Source organism: Thalia democratica, chromosome 1 (genome assembly GCF_965202585.1).
Source record: "Thalia democratica chromosome 1, ktThaDemo2.hap1.1, whole genome shotgun sequence".
Lineage (NCBI taxonomy): Eukaryota > Metazoa > Chordata > Thaliacea > Salpida > Salpidae > Thalia > Thalia democratica.
In genome coordinates this window covers 114836652-114859905 of record NC_139165.1, presented here as the reverse complement: position 1 = coordinate 114859905, position 23254 = coordinate 114836652, and the positions used below count along the sequence as shown (strand labels likewise).

The window sequence follows — 23254 nt, the reverse complement described above, 5'->3', positions numbered from 1 at the left end:
TTCAAATTTTGTCTTATTTTTTACATAACTAGATAAGCCACTCTACCACTTGTAAAAATTTAAAGTAACTTTTAGTAACAATAAGCTATCAAAGTTAAGGCGTTTAATAGGTTTCTTATAAGAGGCCGGAACTAAAAGGGCAAAAATAGACCATTTCGCTAAAAATCTATCTCCTCCTCCAGTATTTGATTATTTTTTTTTAAAGTTTTAAGAGTAATCTTTAATATACTATAAACAACTTGTAAAAAGCTTTTTTTTTATTTGAGTAAATAAAAAAGAAATTATATAAAACAAAATTTATCACAATTTTTTTTTAATGATTGTCATAAATTTTTTATGACTTTTGTTTACAGAAATCTGCTTTCTACAAGTTGTTTGTAATATTGAACATAATTTATTTTCTGTTCAATATTACAAACAGAATGTTAATAGTATATAAAATATTATTCTAAAAACTTTTAAAATAATCTTTAATATACTATAAACAACTTGTAAGAAGCTTTTTTTTTATTTGTGTAAAAAAAAAATTATAATAAACAAAATTAATAAAAAAATTTTTTTACATTTTTTTCATAATTTTTTTATGACTTTTTTTTTTACAGAAATCTGCTTTCTACAAATTGTTTGTAATATTGAACAGAACATTTCCTGGAAATTTGAATTAAATTGTTTTAAAAAGAAATAAATTTTCAGTGACTTTTTTATAAATTCTGAGAAAATTGCTCTTGAAATTTTTCAATTTTATACGGTTGTATCGGAGTATGTTGTATCTCAAAAGTTAATTGATTTTTTTTTGTTTTTGTATAAGCTACTTTATAGTATATACTCTTAGCTTTGAAATAAGGGCCAATGTTTTATTTTTTATTTTTGAGCCCCTATATACCCTTAAGATCTGCATTATGTTTTAAGAAGTTCAATATAAGATCATAAAAAAAAAGGTTTTAATTACTACTATTAAGTCGTATGAGCAGTTATTAATTTCAATAAAATTATTTTATTTAAATTATTTTTACAAGCGAAACAATTTATTTGTAAAAAGTGAATTAATTTCTTATACAGTTAACTTAATATGATTCTTGTTAATGATTTTTATTATAAATAATATAAACAGTTTCAATATTGTACTATACTTACAATTATGTGTCATAAACTAATCTAATATTATATCACAATAAAATTATCATCATTCATAAAATATACTAGTATTGTTTATTAAACATAAACATTGTCAGTCTGTACTATAAAATAATTTCAAGTCAAAACAATTTCATTATTGTATATTATATATTTAACAGACATAATATCTTTCAATATTATATTATAACTAAATGTCATGATTAATATTTAAAAACTGATTTTTTTTTCTAAAAAAATTAAATGAGTAAAAGTAAATTGAATTTTACGTAGTATAATATATTGCTTGATACTTATAGTTTATAATTAAGGGCATAGGGGGGGTAAACACCCTTTTTTGGTTTTTGATCTTATTTTATAAAGTTTTTACTAAGCTACAAGATGCTTTTTACAGATTTAAAAAATTCAAAATAATTTTTGAGATATAGCCGGTCAAAGTCGGAGGCAACAATAGGATCCTTATGGGAGACGCAAACTAAAACAGCAAATAACTAGAAATCACTAAAAATCTATCTCCTCCTACGTTTTTTGAGATAACTACCTCAAACTTTCAGGAAACGTTCCTTGCAGTATTTAGAAAATTTTGTCGGAACAGAATTTAAAAAAAATAAAAATTATATAACAAAAAAACAAAAAAAAAACTGTTTTTTTTTGTTTATTTTTTATATAAAATTTTTATTTTTTTTTAAATTCCTTCCGACAGAATTTTCAAAATATATTAAGAAACATTTCCTGAAAGTTTGAGGTAGTTATCTCAAAAAACGTAGGAGAAGATAGATTTTTAGTAAAATAGTCTATTTTTGCCGTTTTAGTTTGTGCCTCCCATAAGGAACCTATTTTTGGCTCCGACTTTGACCGGTTATATCTCAAATATTATTTTGAATTTTTAAAATCTGTAAAAAGCATCTTGTAGCTTAGTAAAAACTATATAAGTTAAGATCAAAAACCAAAAAAGGGTGTTTACCCCCCCCCCCCCTATGCCCTTAATATAAGTTTGAAAATTAAAAAAAAAAATGTTTGAGTTTCTATTAGCGTGTATAATTTAAAAGATAAACATCTTAACTGGAAACTAAATCTGAGAATAAAATATATAAATATTTATGATTTTTAATTATGTAAGCTAATAGGAACTCGTACTTTAGTAATTTCAAAATATTCTTAAAATGTTAAAGTAGAATTTAGTAACTTTTTAATATATTTAAGACAACATAAAAATAAATATATTCATATTTCACCTTTATATATTAAAGAATTACACATGGATGTAACATATTTAGATTATGACTGATAGCTAAATATTAAAAGAATCAAATTGATTAATTAATTTGTTTCTCGTTCATGATTTTTTATCATAAAAAACATAAATAGTTTCAATATTTTACTATGCTTACAATTTTAAGTCATAAACTAATCCAGTATTATATCACGTTAAAATTATCATCAGTCATAAAAGACACTAATATTTTTTATTAAACATAAATATTGTCATTCATGTACTATTTCAATATTGTATATAAAATTAATAGTCATAAATAATTTTGTACTATAATATAATTTCAAGTCAAAACATTTTCGTTATTGTATTTTATATATAATTATGAGTCGTAATCTATTTCAATATTATACTATGGTTTAATGTTATAGTTAACATTTAAAAATTGAATTATGTTATTTATTAAAGTATTAAATGAAAATCAACTAAATTTTTAAGAATTTAGTTACTGATAAAATTAACTGAATAAAAACCAATTAAGTTTTATAAGTATGATATGTTGCTTGTTACATATACTTAATAATTAGTATAAGTTAGAAAATTTTTATTTAATTTAAATTTCAAGTTTCTATTAGCGTGCACAATTAAAAAGATAAACATCTTAACTGGAAACTGAATCTGAGAATAAAAAATACAAATTATTAAATTTTTAATTTTGCATGCTAATAGAAACTAGAAATTTAATAATTTCAAAAATAATTAAAGTATTATTTAGTGACTTGTAAATAAATTTTGGACAGAAAAAAAAAAATCAGCTGTAACTTTTAAATAAACTGGTTTATTATTTTTGAAAAATTTTTATTCAACTTCTTTCAATTTTATGCTGGCCAGTAAATTTGTATTATTATTTAATTACCAGTCTAATAGTTTTCAAGTTACAAGTATTGATATTATTCATATTCAATAAAAAAACTTTCTAATATTATGCTTATCACTAATCATTTGTTTGGTACAACATTTTTATTACTTTACTATAATAACAAATTTATAAGTTTTTTAATTATTAATAATACAAACTTATAAATAAGTAAAAAAACAAACAGTTTTAATACTTTGATTAAATATAACTTCTGTTTGCACTTAATTTAAATAGTATAAATTTTACCAAGTAAACTATTTTGTATTAGGCTAAAGATAAAAATCAAATAGCAAGGTCATCAAAGTTATAAGTTCCAAGATATTAAAATTTCAGATATTTTTAATATACTAGTAATTATACTGAATTTGTATCTACAAGTCTAATGAAAATGGTTTACCTGTGTTTTTTTCACTAAACAAAATCCAAATTATATGATAGTTATATTTTTTATCAGATTTTTTGTGAACTATGCTTAAGTATAAGTTTGTATTGTAACATATTTATTGTTCCATTAACACCAAAAATAGTTCTTCTTGAATTGAAAAATTATGTTTGAGTTTCTACTAGCGTGTATAATTTAAAAGATAAACATCATAACTGGAAACTGAATCTGAGAATAAAATATATAAATATTTATAATTTTAATTATGCAAGCTAATAGGAACCCTTACTTTAGTAATTTCAAAATATTCTTAAAATGTTAAAGTAGAATTTAGTAACTTTTTAATATATTTAAGACAACATAAAAATAAATATATTCATAATTCAGCTTTATATATTAAAGAATTACACATGGATGTATTATATTTAGATTATGGCTGATAACTAAATTTTAGTACAATTAATTTGATTTATTACTTTTACTCTTGTTCATGATTTTTTATCATATATGTTTATCATAAACTAATCTAATATTACATCACATTAAAATTATCATCAGTCATAAAAGAGACTAATATTGTTTATTAAACATAAATATTGTAATTCATGTACTATTTCAATATTGTATATAAAATTATCAGTCATAAACAATGTTGTACTATAATATAATTTCAAGTCAAACATTTTCATTATTGTATTTTATATATAATTATAAGTCGTAATCTATTTCAATACTATACTAGAGTTAATGTTATGATTAACATTTAAAAACTTAATTTTGTTTCTTATAAAAGTAATTGAATGAAATCCAACTAAATTTTATAAGTATAATATATTGCTTGTTACATATAATTATAATTAGTATTAGTTGAAGAGTTTTAATAAAGTTTCAAGTTTAAGTTTCTATTAGCGTGCAGAATTAAAAAGATAAACATCTTAACTGGAAACTGAATCTGAGAACAAAATACATAAATATTTATAATTTTAATTGTGCAAGCTAATACAAACTAGAATTTTAGTTATATCAAAAATAATTAAAGTAGAATTTAGTGGCTTGTAAATATATTTAGGACAGTATAATAATAAATGTTTTCACTTTCAGCTTTAATTTTTAAATTAACTTACACTTATTTTATTAATTAATTAATGTATTATGTTTAAACAATTTTTATACAACTTCTTTCAGTTTTAGCCGTCCAGTAAATTTATAATATTATTTGATTACCAGTCTCAATAGTTTTGAAGTTGGTAAACATTGGTAATATTCATATTAAATTAAAAAATAAACTAAACATTCTGCTTATCATTTGTTTGGTACAAAATTTTGGTTACTTTAGTATAGTAGTAAATTTAAAAGTTTTATTTTTAATTAGTTGTATTACAAACTTATAATTAAGTACATAAACAAACAATTTTATACATTGATTAAATATAACTTCGTTTGCACTTAATTTAAATAGTATAAATATTATCAAGTAAACTATTTTGTATTACACTAAAGATATATAACAAATAGGAAGGTGATCAAATTTCTAAGATATTAAAATTGCAGTTATTTGTAGTATACTACTAATTATACTGAATTTGTATCTATAAGTCTAAAGAAAATAGTTTACTTGGTAATTTTTTTCACTTAATATAATGCAAATTATATGATAATTATGAGTTTTTGTCTTTTATACTTAAATATAAGTTGTACAATAATTTGTACATATTTTGTACTTGAACCATATTTATCTTTACCTTATCACTTAATATTATTCGTGGCTTGTAAATTTTAAATTTACTTTTGATAAAATTAAAGTGTAGGTTTTGTATCAAACAATGGTTTCTTATATTTACAAAATCTTTGTAATATACTTATCTACTAATTTAGTATTTAATAATCTTTGAAACTATTTCTCAACCTAATATAAGTTTTGCCAACTAAATTTAATACTTTCTATATACCCCAAAGCTATAACTTAATATTTTTAATGAAGATCAATTTAAAACATTTTTTTATTAATTATAGTTTCTCAAGTACGTTTATTAAAATTAAATACATGATTTACATATTTTTTTTTTCTAAATTTTATTATGATCCAAAAAGTGGACAAGTTACAACTTAATTTATGTAATAAAATGAATTAAACACAGTTACATACGAGATTCATTCGAACAAGTTTAACTAAATTACATAAATTCAATTGTAAATTGATCATATTTAGTATTATAAATTAAACTTCGAAAAAAAAATCCTATTCAATATTTTACCTAAATTTAAAAAACAACATTTTATGCTTATTTTATATTTTACTTGTAGCTTGAGTATTTTCTTTTTAATTTGCAAGTATGATTTAAAAAAACTATTGCAAAAACTCTTGAGGTTTTCAACATTACTATATATTAAAAAGAAAATATTAAATTAATCTCGTTCAAAAATATTTAGTATAAGATTTGGGGTGTATACAAAATATTAAATTTAATCTTCAAAATTTTTTAAATCAGACATATATTTCATTAAATAAATGCAGATTAACTTAATAAAAATGTTAACAAATTAATTTAAAACATTTTATGTATAAAGTTTCGAAGTAAATTTAGTAATGCTATATTTTCCAAAAGAAAAACTTTTTCTTTCTAATTTTTTAGAGAAAAAGTTTATTTCAAACTTTTTAATTTAATTTAAACTTTATTATATAAATTAATTTCTGCATTAATTTTAATTATATTATATTTGTTTTGACCTTAAGTAACTAAAGCTACTTTAATTCAAATATTAAAAAATAAAGTAGATGAGTTATTGTAAATTTTTTATCAAGTTTTTTAAAATATCAAAAATTACTCAAGGTATTGTTTTATATTTCAATTTAAATCTATAAAAGTACATTGCTTATTATTTTTTTGTTTGAGCAAACACTATTTGTTTTAATTTTTTTAGGCAGTTTAATTATTGTTTTTACATTCAAAAAAAGTTTGTATCTAAACACTGATCAATTTTGAATTAATATTATGTTTTTATAATATATAATAAATCTTTTATTTTGAACATAATTTGGTTTGTTACACTCAAAAATTTTTGTATTTAACACTGATATTTTGCTTAAATATAATAGCAATTCGTTTTTGTCGTAAGTTATAAATGTTCTAAATTTAAATTATTACTTAAATTTTTTTGTTATTGCATATATATAACTTTTTTCTAATATTCTGTTAAAGTTCATGATAATTTTTAATGTTTTTTTTAGCAAATATTGTTCTATACTTTAGTGTCATTTTTTTTGTGTTATTGTTTTCTCTACATTTTGCCATTTTTTTCCTGTGTACTTATTTTTCTTTATTTTTTTTGTATATTTTACCCGCTTGAGTCTTGTTTATATTTAATTATAAGTAACTAGTTGGTGCACAACTACTTAAGTTCGGACAATTCAAATTACACAAAAAAGTTTAAAGGACAACAATTCAAAAAATTATATTCATTTGATAAAAATAAAGAAAAAGTTGTAGGCTTAAGCAAAACCTACAAACCATTTTTTAACAAAACTTTAAATATGTATGTAGATGTTCCTAAAGTACGCTTTAAATTTAAAACATAGTAATTTTCATTATTTTAAAAATTCTTTTAAATTTACTTTTTCAATTATTTTGACTGTCATACTATTATATATTATTTTTATAATATAAATTTCTTTTATTAATATGTATTGTTTTTTGATTTGTTTCCCTTTTAACAGTTTTATGGAATTTGAATTGTCATGTAACTATTAACTCAAGTGAAGTTGATTAATAGATATAATAGTTAAAACACTTGTATATAGGTTGTCACTTATTCACTCCATATAGTAATTTAGAATCAAATAGTAATGATTTGAATAGTCATCGAACCAATTTTAAGACAACATAAAGTTATATTAATAGTCCATCTAGTTGAGCTCCTTTTTAACTTATCAACAACAAATACATTTAATTAGTCCTTAATTATTCTGTATACACGTTAATATTCTAAATCCAAAAGACAGTTATTTTCAAAATGAAATCAATAAAAAAGGTTTTGTATTCAATTTTTTAATGACAGTTTCTTAAAAACTCTTATTTAGTACTTCTAGAAAATATCTAACTTTTTAAACTAATGCAAGGTTTACGATATTAGATAGCATTAAATAAACAAGGGCGACCATTGGATTGAGTTTAGGAAACTTTTTATAATATTTTCAATATGTTATACTCTATACACGAACAATAAGAAACATTTTTTATATTGAGAGTTAACCAGTTGGTGTTTTGCGACCATAATTGTTATCATGTCTCCACTATTAAAGGGAAGCAAACACCCTGTTGGAGACTAACAACATGATAAAACATAAAAACTTGTTTTAATACACGAGCGTAAACCTAGCTTGAGAGCGTTTTTAGTAATTTGATAAAAATGTCTAAACTTAAGACCCAATTGTTTTCCTTTTCTTAATAGCTAATTAAAATCTTTTTTTTTTGTTTTAGAGAATAGTGCTTTGTCTTTAAATGAAAAACCATGAATTGGGGTTTGACTATTTTAGTGGGGTCCATTTAGAAATTTTTTTATGTTTACAGCCTTTCTCCAAAAATAATCGTTTTTCAAAATATCTTTTTAAACATAGATATTAAATGAGTTAATGATAATAACATATTTTTTTTAACTTTTGTACCATAAACTATTCAGAAAAATTCAAATTTTCACATGAACAACCTATTATACAAAAATTCTTAACAGACTTGTATAGTTTTGTTATGTAATATTTTTTCCAGTTTATTATTGCTTTTTGATTAATGACCCATACAAGTTTTACCTAAAGTCTTAGCAACGCTACTTGAGGGACTTTTTGCTAAAGTGCTAAGAGTTTATGTATAACTTGTATGGGTCTTTTATTTTATAAGCAATTATAAACTGGAAAAAAATAAGACAACATCATAAAACATAACTATACAAACCTGTTAAAAATTATAAAAAGATTGTTTTGTTTTCGCACTAATGGTTGTATATGTGAAATCGTGCAAAATTAGAACTTTTCTGAATAGTTTATTCAGGCTTATGGTATAAAAATATGTAGACTCATTTTGATAAGTATGTTTAAAAAGATATTTAGAAAAATACTATTATTTATGGAGAAAAGGTTGTATAAAAATTTCAAAATGGATTCACTCAAAAAGTCAAACCCCAATTCAATGGTTTTTTTTTTAATTAAAGGCAAAGGACTGTTCTCTACAACAGAAAAATAAACTTGATTAGCTATTAAGATAAGGACATAATTGGGTCTTAAGTTTGGACATTTTTAAAAAACTCCTAAAAACGCTCTCAAGCTATGTTCACGGTGGTTTTTAATAAAACATGAGAACTAATAATGCGAGTAAATAATTCGTACAGTTATAAGATTTTGTCGTCAAGTGATAGAATTTTAAATGTTTAAAAAAAATTAGCGTTTGTCGACAAAGATCCGAGCAAAACAAGTAAATTAGAATATCAAATTTCAACAAATTATACTGTATTCTTTATTACATTAACAAAAGTTTCTGTGTCTTAACCCTAAACATTAACGAAGAAACTAATTATTACAAAATTAGTTAACAAATGTAGTTTTGGGCATCTTTGGCTTCAGTATATAATTTTCTTAAATGCTATCTTACTGACAAGTTTGTTTGGCATTTTAATCTTGTACTACATTTGAAGAACAATTTTTTTACCCTAAATTCTTTTTTTTGTCATTAGTTATTCTTTTAACCTAGCGTCCAGCAGCTATCAATAACTAACGAATTTCTGAGTACCACTGTTGTATACGATACAAGTATTGTTTTTAAATCAATTAACTTCATTATAATTTTATATTTTTTAGCTTAAATCATTATTATTAGTAAAAAATATCTTTTTGAAATTAAATTTAGATACAATATGTTTATCATAATAGTTTAAAAAAAATTTTAAATAATAAATTGTCGTTATCAATGTTTTTAAATAAAAGTTAAGATGACTTTTTTCTGTACAGTTTTAAGTAAGCAATAATTTGAAATTTTTTAAAGTAAAATTAAATATTTAAAGATACAACTTTTGTATCACATTAATTTAATATATTATACTTGTTTTGACCTTCAGTAATCGAAGCTATTATTAAAATTTTTCTTTATTTGTGTATCCGATTTAATTCTCGTAACTAAATTGTACACATTTGTTTATAGATAATCGCTTTTGTCCTACAACAACTAATATATTGTTAACATATATAATTTAATATTGTATAGTGACAGTATGTTTATATTTAAGTGGTATGAAGTAGTTAAATTTTAGACCTGCGTCTCAGTTGATGATCCCAGTTTTACCATTAAGAGGCTAATGATCAAGTATTTTAATATATTATCGTACATTATAGGGTTGTCACACACCCATGAAATATTCAAACTAAAAGGGAATATCAGGGGTTTAATATGTTTTATAAACTCAAGGTAGTTTTGATTTTTTCTAAAAATTTCAGGAAAGCTCTTAGACTTTTTTTTTAAATCTCAGGGAAAACTTTCTAGACATAAAATGAAGTTCAGTTACCAATCTCTGTTTTACAATTTAATATACAATGACATGCTTATAAAAATTAATAATATGCCGCAGTGATTCAAAAAGTTATTGTATAAAATAGAATACTAGTGTTACTGTATCAAATAAAGATTTTAATTACAAATTGAACTTTATAAAAAAAAAAGAAAATCTTGCTTTACGTTGATATATATTTTGAACAGCTTTAACATTGACTACTTTTGAATTAGAGCTTTGACATTTAATTTCTAATACACTCCAAAATATTACTGCAAAGTTTTAGTTAACTCTCTAAAGAGTTGTCAAACCAAAGTTCAAAAATTAAATTTTTGGTTCTTTTGAGCAATAATTCAAACGGCTATAAATTACTTTTAAAATGGAAACTTTATTTATTTACTGCAAATTTTAAGTACTTTCTAAAATTTTGTTCCTTTTTAAAAGTCTTATTTCGGCCGTAGTAGCATAAACAAAACTTAAGTATACGTTTACTACAAAATGATTGGAAGTTTAAGTAGTTGTTGTTGAAGGTAGGTTTTCTGTAAACTTTAGTTGTGAATTTTCTATCTTTCTTAACAATCAGAACATCTAGAAAAGCTAATTGGTTACTTGTTTCAGATTCTTTGGTGAACTTAATGGATTGATGTGCTTTGTTTAGTTCTAGGAATAAAAGATTGTTTTCTTCTTCACTGGTTGTTATTATGAAACAGTCATCAACGTACCTCATATATTTGGTGTTTGGGTGCTTAGTTATGAATTTGGGTATCACTTTATACTCAATAAATCCCATTAGGATATTTGCTAATGTCGGTCCTAGAGGGGATCCCATTGCAACTCCGTCAATTTGACTGAACATTATGTTATTGAAACTGAACTCGACTTCATTCGTGGCTATTTTCATAAGCTGAATGAAACTTTCTTTTCTAAGTAAAGGTTTATCAATTTCATATAACTTTTCCACACTGATTTCAATTATCTCATTTAAAGGAACATTGGTGAACAAACTTTTGACATCAAAAGATGACATAAAAGTATTTTCAGCATTTAGTTTTCGAATCTCCTCTACAAAGGTAAAAGAGTCCTTCACAGTGTAACGGGAAAAATACTGTAGAACAGGTTCTAATAGAAAATTTAAGAATTTTGCTATTTTGTGTTGAGGGGACTTAATCATTGATAATATTGGTCTTAGAGGAACATCAGGTTTATGTATTTTGGGTAGTCCATATAACCTTGGTCTTACTGAACCAATAGGTTTTATTGAATCAAAAATCACAGGAGATATTTCCTTTTTATATAATAAATCTTTTAGGACGAGGCAAATTTTCTTTTCAATTTTAAATGTTTTATCAAATTCCTTAACTGGACCTAAGTACTTGAACTTAGAATTGTCGTTTATTATTGTCGACATTTTTGCTATATATTCACTTTTGTTCAAAATAACTACGTTTGAACCTTTATCGGCTTTAGTTATCATAATTTCCTGTTTTGATTTGATATTTTGTAAGGCCTCTTTAATTTGTTTTCCATCAATTTTACTATTATGGTTAGTTTTCATTTCACAAAAATTGTGTGCTTCAGCGACAATATTAGCTTTAAAACAAGATTCAGCTTCTTTACTGATTGGTTTATGTTGTATTGTTTGTTTTATAAAGTTTTCAAACCCTAAATAAGTGATATCCTTTTCAATTTTTCGTGGAAGCGCAAAATTGAATCCAAAACTTAAAGCGTACAACTCCTTTTCATCTAGTTTGTAATTAGAAAGATTGATTACGTTTTGTTTTGCAATTGAACCAAACTTAGATTCAACCAACTTTTTCAAATTAACTGTGTTTCTAGGTTTGTACTTTGATGCTACTTTCTGTATAATTTCATTAACATACTTTAAAAATTGATTACAATGCTCCTTTTCTAACTTTTGTTTTACTAGTTTAATATCAGAATCAACAATGACCTTCAATCTTTTAATACTTTCTTCATTTTTATATATTTCACTTTTGATAAAAATATTTTCCACTTTATAGTTAACACTCAATTTGGACTTGAAGATTCTTGCTGTTAAGAATTTTGGGCATACCATTTTAGATGAACAATCCTTTAGAAACTCTACTAATAAAGCTTTTTTGCAAATTTTGCTTTGAGTATATATTAGCTTACTGCATAATTTTGTAGTTGACTGATCATACTTAATTTTTAATAATTTAAACATCAGACTTTATTTTATAATTTTTTAATGAATAAAAGAACACTCAATTTTTTTTTTTTTTCATTCCAATATATTTCGTCAAATTCTCTTCAGGGAAACTACAATTGAAACAATAAAATAAAACACAACAAGTATATATACAAAATAATATTTTTTACAAACTAATTAACTGATCAATTTAGTAAACGTAAATGTAATCAACAAAAATGTAATCAACAAAGCTTTAAAAATCAACACAAAATGGTCTTAACTAAATAAGGCTAGGGTGTAATCAAACTCTTTCTTTTTACATAAATTTGGTTTGTTTAAGTGTATTAAAATGGCTTCAAGTCTAACTAGTTCCAATGTATTTGAACATTGTCTCATTACACTGAAATTAGATAATGCAAACTTTTTTCCACAACTTGGATTATTCACAAGGTGTTCTGCTATCGCAGATTTTTTTATTGCATTTTTTTACTGCAATACTCTTTTCATCTTTTTCGTCTTTAATATATGAAGTGATACACTTGGGAACATGTTCTTTTATTCTAGTTGTGAGGTGTCGAGAAGTTTGACCAATGTAGCTGCTGTCACAGCAGCATTTAAACTTGTAAACTACAAGACTCTTTTCTTGAGGTGTCATTAGGTCTTTTCCCGAACGTTGAAGTATTGGTTTTGACATGAACAGAACCCTAGGATTTACCGCATGATATGTTTTAGTTGTTATATCCACTATTTTCTTCTCGATTAGTTTCGATTCAACACCAATATATGGAAGTTTTAACAAAATTGGGCATTTATCCGGTCCATAAGGTTTGGCTATATTTGAATTGGTAGATTGTGACTTAATTACTCGGTTTACCAGCATTTCGGGATAACCATTGAGTTTAAGAATTGACTTTATGTTATTAACTTCATCGGATAAGTATTCTGGTGAGCAGATTTTTTGTGCTCTACTGTATAGAGTCTTAATCAAACCAATTTTTCTACGTTTACTACAAAATGATTGGAAGTTTAAGTAGTTGTTGTTGAAGGTAGGTTTTCTGTAAACTTTAGTTGTGAATTTTCTATCTTTCTTAACAATCAGAACATCTAGAAAAGCTAATTGGTTACTTGTTTCAGATTCTTTGGTGAACTTAATGGATTGATGTGCTTTGTTTAGTTCTAGGAATAAAAGATTGTTTTCTTCTTCACTGGTTGTTATTATGAAACAGTCATCAACGTACCTCATATATTTGGTGTTTGGGTGCTTAGTTATGAATTTGGGTATCACTTTATACTCAATAAATCCCATTAGGATATTTGCTAATGTCGGTCCTAGAGGGGATCCCATTGCAACTCCGTCAATTTGACTGAACATTATGTTATTGAAACTGAACTCGACTTCATTCGTGGCTATTTTCATAAGCTGAATGAAACTTTCTTTTCTAAGTAAAGGTTTATCAATTTCATATAACTTTTCCACACTGATTTCAATTATCTCATTTAAAGGAACATTGGTGAACAAACTTTTGACATCAAAAGATGACATAAAAGTATTTTCAGCATTTAGTTTTCGAATCTCCTCTACAAAGGTAAAAGAGTCCTTCACAGTGTAACGGGAAAAATACTGTAGAACAGGTTCTAATAGAAAATTTAAGAATTTTGCTATTTTGTGTTGAGGGGACTTAATCATTGATAATATTGGTCTTAGAGGAACATCAGGTTTATGTATTTTGGGTAGTCCATATAACCTTGGTCTTACTGAACCAATAGGTTTTATTGAATCAAAAATCACAGGAGATATTTCCTTTTTATATAATAAATCTTTTAGGACGAGGCAAATTTTCTTTTCAATTTTAAATGTTTTATCAAATTCCTTAACTGGACCTAAGTACTTGAACTTAGAATTGTCGTTTATTATTGTCGACATTTTTGCTATATATTCACTTTTGTTCAAAATAACTACGTTTGAACCTTTATCGGCTTTAGTTATCATAATTTCCTGTTTTGATTTGATATTTTGTAAGGCCTCTTTAATTTGTTTTCCATCAATTTTACTATTATGGTTAGTTTTCATTTCACAAAAATTGTGTGCTTCAGCGACAATATTAGCTTTAAAACAAGATTCAGCTTCTTTACTGATTGGTTTATGTTGTATTGTTTGTTTTATAAAGTTTTCAAACCCTAAATAAGTGATATCCTTTTCAATTTTTCGTGGAAGCGCAAAATTGAATCCAAAACTTAAAGCGTACAACTCCTTTTCATCTAGTTTGTAATTAGAAAGATTGATTACGTTTTGTTTTGCAATTGAACCAAACTTAGATTCAACCAACTTTTTCAAATTAACTGTGTTTCTAGGTTTGTACTTTGATGCTACTTTCTGTATAATTTCATTAACATACTTTAAAAATTGATTACAATGCTCCTTTTCTAACTTTTGTTTTACTAGTTTAATATCAGAATCAACAATGACCTTCAATCTTTTAATACTTTCTTCATTTTTATATATTTCACTTTTGATAAAAATATTTTCCACTTTATAGTTAACACTCAATTTGGACTTGAAGATTCTTGCTGTTAAGAATTTTGGGCATACCATTTTAGATGAACAATCCTTTAGAAACTCTACTAATAAAGCTTTTTTGCAAATTTTGCTTTGAGTATATATTAGCTTACTGCATAATTTTGTAGTTGACTGATCATACTTAATTTTTAATAATTTAAACATCAGACTTTATTTTATAATTTTTTAATGAATAAAAGAACACTCAATTTTTTTTTTTTTCATTCCAATATATTTCGTCAAATTCTCTTCAGGGAAACTACAATTGAAACAATAAAATAAAACACAACAAGTATATATACAAAATAATATTTTTTACAAACTAATTAAATGATCAATTTAGTAAACATAAATGTAATCAACAAAAATGTAATCAACAAAGCTTTAAAAATCAACACAAAATGGTCTTAACTAAATAAGGCTAGGGTGTAATCAAACTCTTTCTTTTTACATAAATTTGGTTTGTTTAAGTGTATTAAAATGGCTTCAAGTCTAACTAGTTCCAATGTATTTGAACATTGTCTCATTACACTGAAATTAGATAATGCAAACTTTTTTCCACAACTTGGATTATTCACAAGGTGTTCTGCTATCGCAGATTTTTTTATTGCATTTTTTACTGCAATACTCTTTTCATCTTTTTCGTCTTTAATATATGAAGTGATACACTTGGGAAATATGTTGGTGTAATTGAATATATGAAACTTTTATGTTCTCAACTTGTAAAATACAGCTTTTTCAAGAAATTTTAATTCTATTGCCGGGGATTTTATTTTTTTATTCTACTGCGGGGATTTTGTGCTCTGCGATTTAACATCTCTGCACAGTATTGAAACGTTTTGAAATAAACTGCGTATTATTAGTTTGACAAAGTGTTGTAAATTATATATGAAATTTTCTTCTATTTTTAACTTTTTTTTTGTTAACAATTTTCTAGATGTTTTTTTTCTATTGTTTCAGTAAATAGTTTTCAGTTCATCAAACATAAGTGTTATTAATTGACTTGAGTTACTTGTTTTAACAACTCACTGCTTAGAAAAAAAACAAAAAAAAGCCATTTTAGTTCAAAATAGAGCTCATACCATAGTAATAATGAAAATCAAAAAGTAATAAACTAAGTAAAATTTACATATTGTTTACTAAAAAAAAGACGTATTAGTTATTTTAAATAATATTAATAAATATAAAGTTTTTACTACAAGTTTGCTACTCTTTTGTTTATGTTTATAAATTTTTGCACATTTAAAAAGCTCCCAAAAGTAAAAGTTTGAACAAAAGAAACAAATATAAAATTATACATTTTTCATACTTGTATTAGTTTTAAAAATTCCAAGTTATTTATCAATATTGAAGTTATGTTATCAAAAATCTTAAACCATTTGCCACAACTTAGTAGAGTATGTCATTTAATAAAAAAAAATTATAATTATTTTTGAGTTGGACAAATACTCTTTATAATCTCTATTTCTTGAATTCTATCATAAACTATTGTAACAGGTTGTCTTATTTGTATATGTGTCAACCACTTTGATTGAATCCTGGAATATTGTGCACTTAAGAGAGTTTTAAAAGCCTTAATTAGGACCCATTAAACATCAGGCCACACAAATTTGAGTGAAGCAAAATTATTATATAAATTGCAAGTGACACAAATTATTAAATCATTATCATTTTAAATGTGGAAAATATTTATTCAGCGTTGCTGCACATCCAGAATATTCCGTAATACTCAAACTATTTTTAAATTTTTGAAAATCCCAGGATGACTCAGTATAGTTTAAACTTAACTTTAAACTAAAGCTGTTCTAGATATTTATGATTTTAATTAGAAAACTGAGAATTGTTTTCAGATTTTGTAAATCCTAGGCCATTTTTTTAGACTTTAAATTAAATTTAGTTGTATTGATTGAAAAAAAATTTATTCCTAATTTTATTGGAGAAATTTTTTTTTAGTGAATTTTAAAAGTTTCAAGTTTTTTCTTATGATTTGAAAAATTTCAGGGTGACTCAAGCAAATAAATGGTCACTCAGGACAGTTTTTTAACTAAAGCAGTAGAATCCCTGTTTATATTAATAAGTATTTACAACAAAAAAGATATTTTACTCATTTATTAATATAAAGTTTATTTACTTGACTGTTTTAAGCTAATTTGCACAGTAATAAAACACTGTTACAAAGGGTAAACTATGAGACGGATGTATTTTATAGAAATCAATAATTATGCATTTATGTTAAATAACTGAAGATTAAATAGTTTAGAAAATTTTGATAATAATGAAATATATTATGTTATCAAATGTAATATTTCATTCTATAATATTTGAAAAACATCAGTTTCAATCTTCAATCTACAAGGTTAAGTCGGGGTGTCCACAAAACATAAAAAACTTAATAGAAAACCGAGAATTTGAGAAGTATTTGAAATAAAATTTGAATAACATGGAATTTTGAACAAATATCATTAAAAAATCTGTTGTTTTACACTTATTAATAAAAGTAAATTCTTTTTTTTTTTCGTTAAAAAATACTTTTGGTGACATGTTGTTTGGCTAATACTCAAAAGATAAAATTTTAACACTTAAAAACATAGAGAGAAAATTGTTGAGCTTAAAATCCTAAGCAATCAACATAACTACATCAAACAACCCAATCATTTGATCATGACATGTGAATTTGATATGTTTTAACCTTAAAAGTTAAAGTTTAATTAAAATCTATCAATGGTACTTAAATATTGGAAAAGAAATCAAAGCAAAAGTTAAATTAGTTTTTAATGTGGCTATTTAACTTTATAACTATGGCATATAAAATTCAAGCTACAAAAAAGAAATCAAGTACTTTGATATTGGATTTAAGAAAAAACTTTGAATGTTAAAGTTATGTAAAATCCGGAAAAATTACATGTTTTATTTTTAAAACTTTAACTATACTTAGTAACGAAAATGCAATTATATCAACATTAATCAAAAAAAATTCTTGTTTAAATTTATATTATTTAGAAATTAAACTCACACACATCTAGAGTATCATTTTAGTTATTATATAAATTTTAAAATGTTTGTTTTTTATGTTTAATTTTTTATTAAAAAGAAAAAATTATGCTTAAAAAACCTGGAAAAATATTGTAAAAATTAATTGTCACTATGGTATATGATAGAAAGTCAAAATATGTTAGTCGCAGTCTTTGTCATAAATATAAAACTTAATTCTTAATATTGTATCTATTTATTATATTGTTGGTTTAGTGATAAAAATTCCCTTTAAATATTGATCTAAGGGCCTAGTCTACTAAAAACCTTTTAGTTATCGAGTTCTACACACATAGTTAAAGTGAAAAAACTTAATTATCATTAAATTTAAGAAGTCTTCAGCTATTTGAGTGGACAGAAAAAAAATATTCACCCCAGTTAAAGCCATAAGAAAGATAAAGGTTTAAAAAACATTTAACTTAAGCTGCTTAGTAACAAATTAATAAAGAACTTGCAAACTCTAAGTAACTTTTTATAAAACAAAAAATTTACTTAACTTTTAATATTTAGTGAAGCTATCTCATCTTGCAAGGGATATGGTAAGTTTTGTAAAAAAAATAATATAGAAGTCTATAGAGGAATAATGTTTTTTAAAATGGTTTAAATATGTTATATTTATCCTTTATTTTCTTTAATGAGAAAAATTTAAATTTTTTACAAAAAGTTTCTGAGAGATGTATAAAGTTTAAAATGTCAAAAAAGCCTTTAGTGACTAAAACAACAAAAAACTTTTTTTATAATGCAGCTTTATCCTAAAACACTCATTGAATCCAAAACTCTTTATTTGCTTTATATGAATTTTTCAAATGGTAAAAAAACAACTGTTGTTAGATAAAGGGTTGCTTTGTTGCAATACACCATAACTCAGGCTAGGTGACCTTTCTTGTAATTTTAGTTAGTTTAAAACTATCTATTTTATTATTACTATTCATATTTAGTAACCTTTAGTCTCTTAAGCTGGTTTAAGGGTAATTTATGTCAAGTTTTTTGATTATCAATATTTTTAAAGTTCTTATTAAGACATGGTGACTCAGAATAATTGGCCTAAGTACATGCTCTATTTTCTTGTACTCCAAGAATGACACCTTGTTAAAGTTTTTTCACACTATCTAAATTACAGTCAGCAGTGTCACTATTTATTTTTATTTGTTCTTAAATTAAATTCTATTAGTACTTTACTTTGTAAATAAAAGTAATTATTTTATTGTATAGTTAGATAAGCTTTTAAAGAAGACCCTATTTTTTCGAATTGAATCTAGTTATAAAGCTTGGTAAAAAACATATAAAAAACTAATAACTTAATCTTCATATAAATTTAAGAGGCCAAAATAAATTTAAAATTTTACTTAATGCAAGTTTTCATAAAAAAATTAAATTTTATCTTGGTTGTTGATGTACCATTTAGACCTAGAAAAATAATTAACCCCTACCAACTAATTCATTAAAATTAAAAAGATATATATTTTATTGAAATCATGTAAAAGAAGTGTTTAATGCAATTTTTCATTTTAAATTTTATTTCAATCTAGGTTAAAATGAAATACCCAAGTAACCTAACTTTATTGGTACTCATTAGGTTTTAAATGTTTTATTTAGTTAGTACAATTTATTATTTTAAAAAGTTATTAAAATAAAAGATGTTGTTATTAATCCGGAATTTAAAAAAATTAAATTTATACGTAAATAATTTAGGTATAAAAGTTGTCACAAATTCAAAATAACTATATTATTTGATATACTTGCTTATATTTCCCAACATGAATTTTTTTCTTTATAAGAAAAACCATAATAGCATTAAAAGAGTATTCAAATACTCAGGATTACTAGATAAACACCAAAGATAAATAAATAAAGAAAATCTCCGCATCACTCGGAACTATTTAGGTTTTCTAAAATGAACTCAATCTAGTTTTAATCTCAGGCAAGTATATTAGACATAAGGTTAAGGATATTTTTACTATGTAAAATATTATTTATAAAGTTTAAAACAACAAACTTAAACTTTTTACTTCTTGTAAAAATTTAGTGGTAAGTTTAATGTAACAAATATTCAAATAGTTTTTACATACTCTACTTAGTTTGATTCAGGCTCATTTGTTCTTTTTATCAAAACTCAGGTTGGCTAGCTTTATTTAATATAGTTTTAATTATTTCAAGTGTTTTTTCTTAATTTTATTTTTGTTATACTATGTTTATCTTTATTACTGTTAATAAAAGTTTTTATTCTTTATTTATAGTCATATATTACTCCCTGCCTAAACTCCTTTAAACATATTAGTCGTTTTTATTTAAACAATATTTTAGTATTTATAATGATGTCTATTATTTGTAGTGTTAGGTATCTGTGAATTACAAAACAAAAGTATAAGCTCAATTAAATGAATATTATCATATTTATAGTGTGGTTGAATATTTCATTATTTCTATCGTTTAATTTAGTACTTTAATACTATTAAAAAAATTACACAGTAGAAGTTCACAGATTTATTCATGTTATAATATCTATACATATTCAAAACAATATTTTAAAATTTTTTATAATAAGATTATACAAAGTATCATCAAGTCATGTCAGGTGAAAATGTTATGGACCAAATTGGTGTCAAAAGAATAATAATTAATAATAACCATGAAAAATTAGCAAGTGTTGGTGCAACTTCTAGAAGTTCAGTAGTTGATTGTTTTAAAAACAAATGCATGAAGTTTTTAACAAAACAATTAGATGATAAAAGTGTACGAGCTTACAACACTTTTGAAAGTACAGGTAATAAAATTTAAAAAATATATTAGATTGATCTATTTGTTATATTTAGTTTTTATAATATTTATTAATTTTAATTTTGTATAGACTTAATTTCTTAGTTAAAGCATAACTTTTATTCTTAGAAAGGATTGAAAATTTAAAAGAAAAGACTTAGTATTAATATTAGACGTTGTTAAAAATGTTTAAAAAAATTTAAAGACTGTAAACTATATTAAAAAAATTAAAATGAATCGATACAAAGAGCATATTAGGAGTTATTGATATTTTTCAATCTTATGATTGACTTTTATGTTAATTATAAAGGTGAACTATAAATAATTAATTCAATTATAAAAAAATATAAAACGCTTGAGATATAGTCATTTTGTTTAAATGTTACCAATTAATCCAATTTACTGGAATATTTTTAGAGTAAAACTGATCAGAAATCCAAAAAAGCAAAAAAAAAATTTTACCCATCATTTTTCAGACTTAAGTATTCAGGAGATATTTTTGTTATTGAAAAAATATTATTCTAAAGATTAAGAAAAAATATGACCCAAAAATAGAGAAGCACATCTGAAAATGTCTTTTCAAATTAAATAAAGACAACTTTATTTTTTGGTTCAATAGTATGGTTTATTATTTTTTTAAGATTTGAAAAAGACTGTTTAAAGTGTAGGAAAAGATATTCTTCTAACAAAAAAGTCTCTTTTTGCATTTTAATTTTGCATTTATGTGAGGATTTTATTAAATTTTTTGACTTCGTCTTAAGATATCTCAGAAAATAGTGGATATAAAGAAACTGTTACAAAATTTAATTCTATAAAATAAGATTAGTGAATAAAACAATTATTTTGATAAACTTTGTGTTTAATAAATACTACAAAGGTGTTAAAATGACAATTAAGATGTTTCTTTGTTTTTGAAAAATTTAGTGATTTTATATCTTATTTAATTTAAATGCATTTTTATCTGATAATAATTTTAAAACAAACTATATCAAATTTGAGTTTCAAATTTTGTTGTAAAGGGCCAGATTTTTATTCTTGTCGGTTTTTCTTTTACAGTTTAAAATTTTACTAAACATCTTAAACAAGGCAAAGCCAAATCTCTTATCAGAGATCTGCTAGTAGACTACCATATCTTAAAATGTTAAATTAAAAAAATTAATACTGTAATATTATTTTTATTTTTTAACAATAATTACAAAAAATTTTATTGAATTTAAAGTTTTAATTTTTTATTATATATAAAATAACAGCATTATGTAATAAAACATTATATTGTTATTAATTACGTAGATTTCTAGTTCTAAAAATCTATCAACTATTCTAAGCAAATTTACAAACATGATATTTACACATAATTAATTTTTTAGATATACCAAATATGAAAGAATATGAAATTGTTTTAGCTTTGAAAATAAATAAGCTTTTGCAAAAAGAAGACACAATCATAAAGATCAGCAAAATCCTTCAAGACAAGTTAACAGTTAAAAATGTTGTCGTATTTTATTGTTTAGCTAAATGTTACAACCTAGCTACTATTTCTGAGTCGTCTTTAAATTATATAGAACGATGTTTTCCAATGGTAGTTGAAACTCAAGACTTTTTACATTTAGACTTCAGTCTTGTCGCAAAAATGCTTTCAAGTTCTGAATTGGATATTCACTCAGAAGTTGAAGTATTTAATGCAGCAAATAATTGGATAAAATTCAACAGTGAACAACGTCGCAAACATGCAAAACAATTGTTACTAAAAGTCCGACTTTCTTTATTGTCAGAACATGCATTGAAACATATTACAGATAAAATTTCTTCAATTACTGAAATTTATGATAATGATAACAGATTAGAAGAAGTAATAGCAAACAACAAATACTTCAAAAATAAGTCAAATATTACTTACACAAGTAGGTATTGTAACCAAAACAAATATAATTTGTTAATTTGTGGAGGTTATGATGATAGATTCGAAGAAGTTGTAAGTAAAGTAAACAAATTGATGGAAGTAACATAAGTTGTGTTAAAGATCTTGCTCCAATGAATCAATGTAGAAATAACTTTGGAGCTGTTTGTTTAAAAGGAGAAGTTTATGTTTTTGGCGGTTTTGATAATGTTGCTAAACCGGTAGATATTATAGAAAAATATTCACCTTCTACTAATACTTGGAAAGTAGTAAATAAATGGGTGATAGACGTCAGCAGTTTTGTGCTTGTGCATTTATGGACAAAATATATTTTTTTGGAGGTTATTTTTCTAATGAAGACATTGACATTGAAACAACTTCCTCTTGCCTACAACTAGATACAAAAGAAGAAAATTTTTCTGACTAAATTTGGAAAGAAGTAGCTAGAATGAAAGAAACAGGAAGTATTGCAGCTTGTGCAGTTTTTCAAGGAAATATTGTTGTTTCTGGTGGGATGGACAACCATGAATTATTTGGTGATGATATAAACTCAGTAGAATCTTATGATGTATATGCTGATGAATGGTCACCAATGCCAAATATGATTAATGGTAATAGTAATCATAGTTTGGTAGTTGTAAAAGATAAACTATTTGTTATT

General features: G+C 23.8%; 2 protein-coding genes across 2 annotated transcripts; both read right to left on the bottom strand.

Annotated features, from left to right (window-relative positions):
* Positions 1-10186: 10186 nt before the first annotated feature.
* Positions 10187-12256, bottom strand: LOC145842450 (uncharacterized). The gene is made up of 2 exons (XM_082949905.1): positions 10789-12256; positions 10187-10200 (listed from the first exon to the last, which is right to left on the bottom strand). Exons 1-2 carry the CDS (start codon positions 12254-12256, stop codon positions 10187-10189), a joined length of 1482 nt encoding a protein of 493 aa, XP_082806031.1.
* A 535-nt stretch (positions 12257-12791) lies between these two features.
* Positions 12792-14945, bottom strand: LOC145842441 (uncharacterized). The gene has a single exon (XM_082949894.1). It carries the CDS (start codon positions 14943-14945, stop codon positions 12792-12794), a length of 2154 nt encoding a protein of 717 aa, XP_082806020.1.
* Between the last annotated feature and the right edge of the window lie 8309 nt (positions 14946-23254).